Source organism: Taudactylus pleione, unplaced genomic scaffold (genome assembly GCF_031769625.1).
Source record: "Taudactylus pleione unplaced genomic scaffold, aTauple2 ptg001597l, whole genome shotgun sequence".
Lineage (NCBI taxonomy): Eukaryota > Metazoa > Chordata > Amphibia > Anura > Myobatrachidae > Taudactylus > Taudactylus pleione.
This window is the reverse complement of record NW_028285994.1, coordinates 887982-900133: the sequence shown is the minus strand read 5'-3', so window position 1 is coordinate 900133 and position 12152 is coordinate 887982. Positions and strand designations below refer to the sequence as shown.

Below are 12152 nucleotides of genomic sequence, written 5' to 3'. Positions count from 1 at the left end.
ATCGCCCTTGGCAGACGACGTTGATGGCATGTTCTCGTCTGTCATGACTAGTGGCAGCAGCTTCAGCACTAGGAGGAAGTGGTTCTTGATCTTTCTCTATTTTATTTTTAGCGGAGAAAGTTTGGTCCTCCATTTATGTTATATCGATTTGATATATACGTGCGGCTAAACACAGAAAATATTTTTTTATTTTTGCTGGAGAGTAGTGCACTTTGTGGGTTACACCACCCTTTAAGAAATGAGCCAGCCGGCTCTTTACTTATGGGACACAGGCGCACGCTTGGCGCTGCTCCTTTGTTGATGCACGTGCGGCTACTGCGCACACAATTCACAAACACAGAAAAAATATTATTTTTTTAGCACTTGGGGGGAGCACCCCTGATGGACAGAGCACCCCCTGGACAACACTACAGCACCCCTTTAGGACTGGGACACTGCACAGGACTTTGGAGTGGACACAGCCCCTATGGAGAACTGACTGCACAACACAGTCCAGCCAGCCCCTATGGACTTTGAAGTAGTGGACACAGCCCCTATTAATAACAGCAGCACAGCACAACACAGCCAGCCCCTATGGACTTTGAAGTAGTGGACAACAGCAGCACAGCACAACACTACTCTGCACTACACTACACTACACTACACAGCCCAGCCAGCCCTAACTCCCACCCTCCCTCTTCACTGTCCACAGCCGAGTGAGAAAATGGCGCCGACGCGGGTACCTTATATAGGATCCAAAACCCGCGAGACTCGGAAGGCGGGATGATGACGTTTTGCCTCGATTTCAGATCCGAGTCAGGCGGGAAAAGTCGAGCCTGACTCTGATCGGACTCGGATCAGGGGGGCTCGGGGGGGTTCGGATTTCAGAAGTCCGAACCCGCTCACCCCTACTCTATACCCAGACTAGGCACCTCTTCACCCTGTGCTCTGTGACCACCCCCTACTCTATACCCCTCCTCACCCTGTGCTCTGTGACCACCCCCTACTCTATACCCAGACTAGACCCTTCCTCACCCTGTGCTCTGTGACCACCCCCTACTCTATACCCCTCCTCACCCTGTGCTCTGTGACCACCCCCTACTCTATACCCAGACTAGGCCCCTCCTCACCCTGTGCTCTGTGACCACCCCCTACTCTATACCCAGACTAGACCCCTCCTCACCCTGTGCTCTGTGACCACCCCCTACTAGACCCCTCCTCACCCTGTGCTCTGTGACCACCCCCTACTAGACCCCTCCTCACCCTGTGCTCTGTGACCACCCCCTACTAGACCCCTCCTCACCCTGTGCTCTGTGACCACCCCCTACTAGACCCCTCCTCACCCTGTGCTCTGTGACCACCCCCTACTAGACCCCTCCTCACCCTGTGCTCTGTGACCACCCCCTACTAGACCCTCCTCACCCTGTGCTCTGTGACAACCCCCTACTAGACCCCTCCTCACCCTGTGCTCTGTGACCACCCCTTACTCTATACCCAGACTAGACCCCTCCTCACCCTGTGCTCTGTGACCACCCCCTACTCTATACCCAGACTAGATCCCTCCTCACCCTGTGCTCTGGGACCACCCCCTACTAGACCCTTCCTCACCCTGTGCTCTGTGACCACCCCCTACTAGACCCCTCCTCACCCTGTGCTCTGTGACCACCCCCTACTAGACCCCTCCTCACCCTGTGCTCTGTGACCACCCCCTACTCTATACCCAGACTAGACCCCTCCTCACCCTGTGCTCTGTGACCACCCCCTACTAGACCCCTCCTCACCCTGTGCTCTGTGACCACCCCCTACTAGACCCCTCCTCACCCTGTGCTCTGTGACCACCCCCTACTAGATCCCTCCTCACCCTGTGCTCTGTGACCACCCCCTACTAGACCCCTCCTCACCCTGTGCTCTGTGATCACCCCCTACTCTATACCCAGACTAGACCCCTCCTCACCCTGTGCTCTGTGACCACCCCCTACTCTATACCCAGACTAGATCCCTCCTCACCCTGTGCTCTGGGACCACCCCCTACTAGATCCCTCCTCACCCTGTGCTCTGGGACCACCCCCTACTAGACCCCTCCTCACCCTGTGCTCTGTGACCACCCCCTACTAGACCCCTCCTCACCCTGTGCTCTGTGACCACCCCCTACTAGACCCCTCCTCACCCTGTGCTCTGTGACCACCCCCTACTAGACCCCTCCTCACCCTGTGCTCTGTGACCACCCCCTACTAGACCCCTCCTCACCCTGTGCTCTGTGACCACCCCCTACTAGACCCCTCCTCACCCTGTGCTCTGTGACCACCCCCTATTCTATACCCAGACTAGGCCCCTCCTCACCCTGTGCTCTGTGACCACCCCCTACTCTATACCCAGACTAGGCCCCTCCTCACCCTGTGCTCTGTGACCACCCCCTACTAGACCCCTCCTCACCCTGTGCTCTGTGACCACCCCTACTCTATACCCAGACTAGACCCCTCCCTCATTATTACATTGCCTAGCCGCTATAGAATAAATAATATACATGGAATAAATATAGTGATTGTACATTCCATGCTCGGAGGGAGGTCAATCTGTAATGGAGCAGACAGAGGGAGACTCCACTTTTTGACCTGTAAGAGATTTTATAAGAATTAAGTTTTAAAGATTTAGGAGGGGTAACGTATGTTTGACCATTGCTTACATGTATGATGCCTGGCTGTAGTGTAGGCTATAGGTAATATACCTGGCTGTAGTGTAGGTTATAGGTATTATACCTGGCTGTAGTGTAGGCTATAGGTAATATACCTGGCTGTAGTGTAGGCTATAGGTAATATACCTGGCTGTAGTGTAGGCTATAGGTAATATACCTGGCTGCTGTGTAGGCTATAGGTAATATACCTGGCTGTAGTGTAGGCTATAGGTAATATACCTGGCTGTAGTGTAGGCTATAGGTAATATACCTGGCTGTAGTGTAGGCTATAGGTAATATACCTGGCTGTAGTGTAGGCTATAGGTAATATACCTGGCTGTAGTGTAGGCTATAGGTAATATACCTGGCTATAGGTAATATACCTGGCTGTAGTGTAGGCTATAGGTAATATACCTGGCTGTAGTGTAGGCTATAGGTAATATACCTGGCTATAGGTAATATACCTGGCTGCTGTGTAGGCTATATAGGGTATTATACCTGGCTGTAGTGTAGGCTATAGGTAATATACCTGGCTGTAGTGTAGGCTATAGGTAATATACCTGGCTGTAGTGTAGGCTAAATGTATGATGTATAATAGGTACACCACTTGTGTTGATGAAATCTGGACCCCCAGCAGGAAGTTGTTGTTGTCTCAGTCACAGCCGTGTTTGATGTGTTCTCTGGCACTGGCACATGCTGGCACTGCCCTCTGGCACACAATGGCACTCGCTGGCACCGCATTCCTCCAGATTACTCATGGTCTTTGTGCATTCTCTGTTACTGTGGGTACGTGTAACTCCCTCCTAGTTCTGATCCATATTTGCTGTGATATAAACGTCTGTTATTCTGATTATTTCTGTCATTACTTATTTATTAGCCGTTCTTTATATAGCTCACACATATTCCGCAGCGCTGTACAGAGAATATATAGTATTTCACATCACTCCCTGCCCCAGTGAGCTTACACTCAATTTTCCCTACCACATGTACATGTACTACAGGTCACTTATTTGTCAGCAGCCAAGTAACCTACCTGTATGTTCTCAGAGTTTGGGAGGAATCTCACATAAACACAGTGAGAACATACAAACTCCACACATCGGCTATGACCAGGAATTGAACTCATGACCTTAGTGCTTGTGAGGCAGTAATGCTACGAACCACTGCACCAACCATGCTGCTTTTTATGTCCTCATTGTGATGTGTTGTGACCAAATATGTGCAGTAAATCTCTGCTGTGCCCTAGCGCAGGGGGAACCAACCTCGAGAGCTACTAACAGTTCATGGTTTCCAGATCACCCAGCAGGAGCACAGGTGTATTCATTACTCACTAACTCATTTAAAAAGATCCACAGGTGGAGCTAATTATTTCACTGGTGATTCTGTGAGGAGACCTGGAAAACATGCAATGTTGGTAGCTCTCGAGGATTAGGGTTGGCTACCCCAGTTCTAGAGGATATTTTAGAATGATGCCCCCGCTGTGTACCACACGTGTCCATTCCCCCACCCTGTGTATGTCACTCGGCATGTCTCACCACGTGTCCCCTGCTCACCCCCCACCTCTCTGACTTCTCAGACCATGCTGAAGCTACTGGTGTCTGGCCAGGGAAACTCTCGCACTGGGGTCCTTATCCCCATCCCCCAGTACCCCCTGTTCTCAGCAGCTCTGGCGGAGTTGGGCGCCGTGCAGGTGAATTACTATCTCGATGAGGAGAACTGCTGGGCGCTGGACATCACGGCGCTGAGGAGAGCCCTGGAGGACGCCCGCACACACTGCGACCCCAAGGTCCTGTGTATCATCAACCCTGGCAACCCTACAGGTAACCCCTCCCCAGCCCAGTATGTGCAGAGACTTTATTAGGGGTGTACACCGGCCACTTTTTGTGTTTTGGATCTTTCTTCGTGTTTTGGATCTGAATTGGTTTTGCCAAAACCACCCTTCCGTGTTTTGGGTTCTGGGTTTTGGATCTGTATTTTTTTTGAAAAAAACAAAACAAAAAAAACAGCTAAAATCACAGAATTTGTAGGTTTCTCTGCTCCTATGCTATTATTAACCTCAATAACCTTAATTTCCACTCATTTCCAGTCTATTCTGAACACCTCACACCTCACAATAGTGTTTTCATGTCCAAAAGGTTGCACCGAGGTAGCTGGATGACTATGCTAAGCGACACAAGTGGGCGGCACAAACACGTGGCCCATCTAGGAGTGACACTGCAGTGGCAGACAGGATGGAAGTTTGAAAAACTAGGCCCCAAACTGTACATAATGCAAAGAAAAAAAAGAGGTGCAAGATGGAATTGTCCTTGGGCCCTCCCACCCACCCTTATGTTGTATAAACAGGACATGCACACTTTAACAAACCAAACATTTCAGCGCCAGGGTCTGCCACACGACTGTGGCTGAAATGATTGGTTCGTTTGGGCCCCCACAAAACAAGCTGGCAATTAATCTGTCCCTGCACAAACTGGCTCTACGGAGGCAAGATGTCGTCCTCATCCACCGATTCCTCACCCTCTTCAGTGTGTACATCCTCATCCTCACAGAGTATTAACTCGTCCCCGCTGGAATCCATCACCACAGGTCCCTCTGTACGTTCTGGAGGCTGGTCTCCCTGGAAGAGTTGATAATTCATTGGATGCTGTCACCGATGTAATCCTCCACCATTCTGTCAGTGGTGACAGTATCATATGCAGTGACAGTAGACATGTCAGAAATTGTTGGCACGTCCTTCAGTCCGGACTAGATGTCCAAACCGGCCCTTGACTTATGACACAGGCGCACGCTTGGCGCTGCTCCTTTGTTGATGCACGTGCAGGCACAGTGCACACAATTCACAAACACAGAAAATATTTTTTTATTTTGTTTGGAGTGCACAGTCCACCCAGCCCCTATAGACTTTGGAGTGGACACAGCCCCTATGGACAACTGACTGCACAACACAGCCCAGCCAGCCCCTATTGACAACAGCACAACACAGCCCAGCCAGCCCCTATGGACAACACAGCCCAGCCAGCCCTAGCTCCCACCCTCCCTCTTCACTGTCCACAGCCGGAGTGAGAAATGGCGCATCCAAAACCTGCGAGATCCGGAAGGCGGGATGATGACGTTTTGCCTCTTTCAGATCCGAGTCAGGCGGGAAAAGTCGAACCCGCTCATCCCTAGTTTATACTGGTGTGTAATGGGATGGCCTTTGCCTCATGGACATACATGCCTACCCTCCTGGTTTTTGCGGGAAGCTCCAGATTTTTCGGGTAACCCCCCGCACCCCCGGAAGGGTAGGCATTTCTCCCGCATTCTGCCCACTTCCTAGTGAAGTGGGCAGAATGAGGAGCATACCCGTGGTGATCGCGGGTCTCCGTGAAGGGGGCGGGGCTTAAGTTGTGATTCTGCATGAATCACAGCATTTGGCCCCGCCCCCATGTAAATTTTACCCAATCGCGGGAATTTTGCCGCGAGGGGGTGGGGCTTAATGACGCAAATAGGCCCCGCCGTCTCTGTCTGTGTGTGTGTGTTTGTCTGTGTCCTGTCTCTCATATGCCCTGTGTGTATCTGTGTGTCTCTGTCTGTCTGTCTCTGTGTCTGTCTGTCTCTGTGTCTGTCTGTCTCTGTGTCTGTCTGTCTCTGTGTCTGTCTGTGTCTGTGTCTGTCTGTGTCTCTGTGTCTGTCTGTGTCTCTGTGTCTGTCTGTCTCTGTGTCTGTCTCAGCACTGATATGGTCTCTCTGTGCCCCAGGTCAGGTACAGAGCAGGAAATGTATTGAGGACGTGATTCGTTTTGCAGCTGAAGAGAATCTTTTTCTTATGGCTGATGAGGTAAAAATTCCACAAAATATTGTGATCTCTTCCTCACCTCCCCCCCAATATAGCAGGAGATGTACAGTATTATACCTCACCCACCCCCCAATATAGCAGGAGATATACAGTATTATACCTCACCCACCCCCCAATATAGCAGGATATATACAGTATTATACCCCCCCCACAATATAGCAGGAGATGTACAGTATTATACCTCACACACCCCCCTAATATAGCAGGAGATATACAGTATTATACCTCACCCACCCCCCAATATAGCAGGATATATACAGTATTATACCCCCCCCCCCACAATATAGCAGGAGATGTACAGTATTATACCTCACACAACCCCTAATATAGCAGGAGATATACAGTATTATACCCCCCCCACAATATAGCAGGAGATGTACAGTATTATACCTCACCCACACCCCCAATATAGCAGGAGATGTACAGTATTATACCTCACCCACCCCCCCAATATAGCAGGAGATGTACAGTATTATACCTCACCCACCCCCCCCAATATAGCAGGAGATGTACAGTATTATACCTCACCCACCCCCCCCAATATAGCAGGAGATGTACAGTATTATACCTCACCCACCCCCCAATATAGCAGGAGATGTACAGTATTATACCTCACCCACCCCCCCAATATAGCAGGAGATGTACAGTATTATACCTCACCCCCCAATATAGCAGGAAATATACAGTATTATACCTCCCCCCCCCCCCAATATAGCAGGAGATATACAGTATTATACCTCACCACCCACCCCCCAATATAGCAGGAGATGTACAGTATTATACCTCACCCCCCACCCCCCCAATATAGCAGGAGATGTACAGTATTATACCTCCCCCCCCCCCAATATAGCAGGAGATGTACAGTATTATACCTCACCACCCACCCCCCAATATAGCAGGAGATGTACAGAATTATACCTCACTCCCCCCCCCAATATAGCAGGAGATGTACAGTATTATACCTCACCCACCCCCCCAATATAGCAGGAGATGTACAGTATTATACCTCACCCACCCCCCCCAATATAGCAGGAGATGTACAGTATTATACCTCACCCACCCCCCCCAATATAGCAGGAGATATACAGTATTATACCTCACCCACCCCCCCCAATATAGCAGGAGATGTACAGTATTATACCTCACCCACCCCCCCAATATAGCAGGAGATGTACAGTATTATACCTCACCCACCCCCCCCAATATAGCAGGAGATGTACAGTATTATACCTCACCCCCCAATATAGCAGGAAATATACAGTATTATACCTCCCCCCCCCCCCCAATATAACAGGAGATGTACAGAATTATACCTCACTCCCCCCCCCAATATAGCAGGAGATGTACAGAATTATACCTCACTCCCCCCCCCAATATAGCAGGAGATGTACAGAATTATACCTCACTCCCCCCCCCAATATAGCAGGAGATGTACAGAATTATACCTTTTGATTGATCACACGATTTGGGCAGCTTCTACAGGTTAGACAGACCAATCATATGGGAATAGTTGTATTTTGAGTCTTCTGCGACCCCCGATGCGCGTCCCCGCCGTCGTCTAGTTGGATCGCATATCAGATGGTTTTGCAGAGAGATCTCAACTGATCGTGTAGGAACTGACCCCCATTATGTGATGCGATTTATCAAATCGTATTGTCTTATGTGATATAGGACGATTTGTATTTAAAATGCAACTATATCTGAAGAAGGATTTTCAAGGGAAATCGTACAACTGATCTGACCAACTGTTGAGTCTGACAGTGTATGGCCGCCTTCAGTCTGGTCACTGGGAAGTGTACGAGGTCACTGATGGGAGCAGATGAGACGCTGGGAGAGTTATAGGGAAATTATAGACAGCAGCAGGTCTGGGGCGCCCCCTAGTGGCCAGGGAGGAAATGACATGCAGTTATAGCTTACAGATAATACTCTGAATGTTATCCTTAGTGGTAGAGAGGAAGCTTAGTGTAAGCATTGCGGAGGTGGGACATACCCTAGTATCTATTCTGTCCCTACTCTCCAGTGATCCCTACCTTACCACCATGTGCCTCCCTTGCGCTGATTGCAGGTATATCAGGATAACGTCTATGCCAAGGGCTGCGCCTTCCACTCCTTCAAGAAGGTCCTGTTTGAGATGGGGCCTAAGTACTCGGAGGTGGTGGAGATGGCGTCATTTCACTCCATATCTAAAGGATACGTGGGCGAGTGAGTATTGTTATCCAATCTCCGGAGAGGGTGATGTCGTGGGTCCGACGCCCTAACGCCTGTCCTGATTGCTCCCAGGTGTGGCTTCCGAGGGGGATACATGGAGGTCATCAATGTGGACCCAGCAGTAAAACAGCAGCTGATCAAACTGGTGTCTGTACGTCAGTGCTCCCCCGTACCGGGACAAGCGCTACTGGACGTGGTCGTGAACCCCCCTCAGCCCGGAGACCCTTCCTACAAGCAATTTATTATGGTAACACTGACCCCCTGTCCATGCTCCATCAGGATTAGGTAGTGTGTGGAACTACAAGTCTCAGTATGAAGACTGTATCTGACCCCCCTGTATCTGAGATAGACTTGAGGGTGGTGCCAGCCCAAATCCGATGTAATACCCTGGTGTGATAAGGGTGCAAATGTTGTGATGTAGGTACAGGTCGGGGTTACTTTGGTAGGGTATTTTTTGTTTGGCAGCAGCTTTTCCCTATAACCTACCCTGGCAGAGAGGCAAGGATTCCCCAGATAGTCACAAACAAAGGGCTCGATTCTATTCAGCGCGATGTAAATAGCTGCGGGAGTGAGCTCCCGGCGCTATTCAATACACAGCGCTGCCAAGTCCGACTAATGATTTCTTCTCTCATTCCTCCGGGGATGAGAGAAGAAATCCGACAAAAGTGCCGGCATGAGGCTGTTTTCTGCCCTTAGCGCCGGGAAAACAGCCTCGCGCCGGGAAGTTAGGTCGGGGAATGCCCGTTATCGCGCCTAAACACCCTGTTTAAGGCGCGATAACGAGCCTTCCCCGACCTAACAGCGCGATGAATTGAATAGCTCCGGGAGCTATCTCCCGGCGCTATTTACATCGCGCTGAATTGAATCGTGCCCAATGGCAGAGAGGGCTTTGCATGAAATAATAAAACCGTTTATTCCATAACCAGGAATAGGTAATGGTTATGGTAAGGTAGAGGGAGAATGGATTCAGCTAATTTAAACACACACAATCTAAAGAAATCACAGACACTATATACACATTATTGTCATCACACATATGGGAAAATATATAACAACATTGATTATATTGGTTTATTTTAGTTACATAGTAATAAGCTACAATCTATGCAGACACATTACTAAAGTCCAAGATAACTTTGGTGTGGCCAAGAATACTACAGGGGGTCTTTATGTGCATGTTGGGGCCCAATTCTCTTGTGACGCTGTGACGCTCTGCCATTCAGGGTGTAAAACTCCTTTTTAGCAATGAACAAAATATTTCAGCACTTGTATCATAGATGGTTGTATCAAACAAACTGGAACTTCTTCCTATGGAATCTGCTGTATAGGTATATCATCTATAGGATAATGTCCTGTGCAATGGAGCAGATTTCTAAATATATATATACTTATAGGATTTATCTCACCCAGCCCAATGGACGTTGCTGAGGCTGAAGTTCCCTCAGCAAATCAGCACTGGTATAAAGTCTTTCACCTCTATCGTCTGACACTTGCAGTGCGCTCTGTTGGCTGGAGGTGTCAACGGGTTCACAATTTTACACCTTTTACAGTTCTTAATTGGACTCTCTTTTACTGCCGTGTCTCTCCCTTCTGCTTACACTCTATCAGCTGCTCATCTCTGCTCCATGGCGTCATCCGCTCTCCCCTCACCGCTCCAACTGTCACTCCTCACACTGCCGTGTCTCTCCCTTCTGCTTACACTCTATCAGCTGCTCATCTCTGCTCCATGGCGTCATCCGCTCTCCCCTCACCGCTCCAACTGTCACTCCTCAAACCGCCGTATTTGTTTTTTTATTTAAATAAACTTTATTCAAATTGGCACTGAGCTCTATGCTCTTTTCCAGATTGGGCTTATTTTTATAGGATATCACACCGATATATTTACCTCCGTGAGAAACAGGCCATGACCTGTATCTCACGGGGGGGGGAGGAGAGAGATCCCGTCCCTGCAATGTGCTGAGAGAGAAGTGACCGCGTCCTGTGCCGACACTCCAGCGCATGTACGTTCTACAGGCCACACATGGACAGCGCCCATTGCTGTGGGAGGGTTCCTATGGAAGCCCCTTCTGGTACTTTTTGCGATGAGTCGCCCATAGGCTGCAGCGTACCACTACCATATACAGATGTCTGTAGCTGGGACCAATCTCTGGATCCATCACATTCTGGTAGTTGGTAAATATGGCAGCACCACATCCCCCATAGAGACGTATAGGGGAGGGGGCTGCCGGCTGGATTGTAGGGATCACAGCATATCTGAGATCTGCTGCGGACCCTCCTTCATACATTTGGGAGATACTAATTATTTGCGGTTACCCCCCCCCTGAAAATGGGTGTTTCCTGGGAATAATACACAAATATTAGTGATAAATGGGCCCCTAAGTATATACTCTTTATATATCTAATGGAGCACACACACGGTCAGATAATTGAGCATGCACACGGTCAGATAATTGAGCATGCACACGGTCAGATAATTGAGCATGCACACGGTCAGATAATTGAGCATGCACACGGTCAGATAATGGAGCACGCACACGGTCAGATTTGTCAGATGAACGATTTGAACGATTGAACGATTTTTGGCTGCATTAAAATGAATGGAATCGTCCAAGTCTGACTGCAAACACCTCAGATGTCAGATATCGTTATCTGACAAACGGGAACGAGCATCCTTCATCGTTCAGGTATGTCAGATATGTCATTTTCCTTCAGATATGAACGATTTTTAAATCGTTATCCTTCAGATCTGAAGGAAAAATCTGACCGTGTGTGTGCACCATTATCTGACCGTGTGTGTGCGCCATTATCTGACCGTGTGTATGCACCTTAACACTTGTGTCTGTTATTCCCCAGGAGAAACAAACCGTGCTGGGTAATCTGGCCGAGAAGGCACGGCTCACAGAGGAGATCCTAAACCAGGCCCCCGGAATCCACTGTAACCCCGTCCAGGGAGCGATGTACTCATTCCCAAAGATTGAGATCCCGGAGAAAGCCATCAAACTGGCGCAGGTGAGTGGGGTGGATGAATCCAGTCCTGATCTACGTGTAGTCCCATCATGAGATCAGGAGATGATCCGTGAGAGCTGGACAGTCGTCCGTAACAATAATAATAGTAATTATCACTAGTAATACTGGTATCGATTCTTTAGTGTCTCTGTAACTAAAGTGCTTTATTCAGTGCTTGGTGCAGTCTTTAATGTTACGTAGCCGGAATAAAACTGCAAGTACACGTTACAGTCTTAATCTCCAAACAAAAAACGTGAGTGCTCTAATGATTGTCCTGCGACTTTCCCGCACGCTGTTACGCTGGAAATATCCGGCCGTGGTAACCGGAAAACCTGCGGCATTGAGTTGTGTCTTTATGCTATGAATTTGCAGTGTGTGCTTGCTTCTAAATGGAGAGATTCATGTACAATCCAATAATAATCGGTCAGACTGGAAGACCAAATGTCTGGGCACCTT

At 49.1% G+C, this 12152-nt stretch overlaps 1 protein-coding gene across 1 annotated transcript in view; it reads left to right on the top strand.

Annotated features, from left to right (window-relative positions):
- Nucleotides 1-12152, top strand: part of LOC148442169 (alanine aminotransferase 2-like) — a 30010-nt gene that overhangs the window by 16325 nt on the left and 1533 nt on the right. Inside the window, exons 6-10 of the mRNA XM_088464133.1 lie at nt 4227-4470; nt 6385-6464; nt 8548-8684; nt 8763-8937; nt 11544-11699. Coding sequence (XP_088320259.1) covers nt 4227-4470; nt 6385-6464; nt 8548-8684; nt 8763-8937; nt 11544-11699 — 792 coding nt within the window. The remainder of the gene's footprint in view (nt 1-4226; nt 4471-6384; nt 6465-8547; nt 8685-8762; nt 8938-11543; nt 11700-12152) is intronic.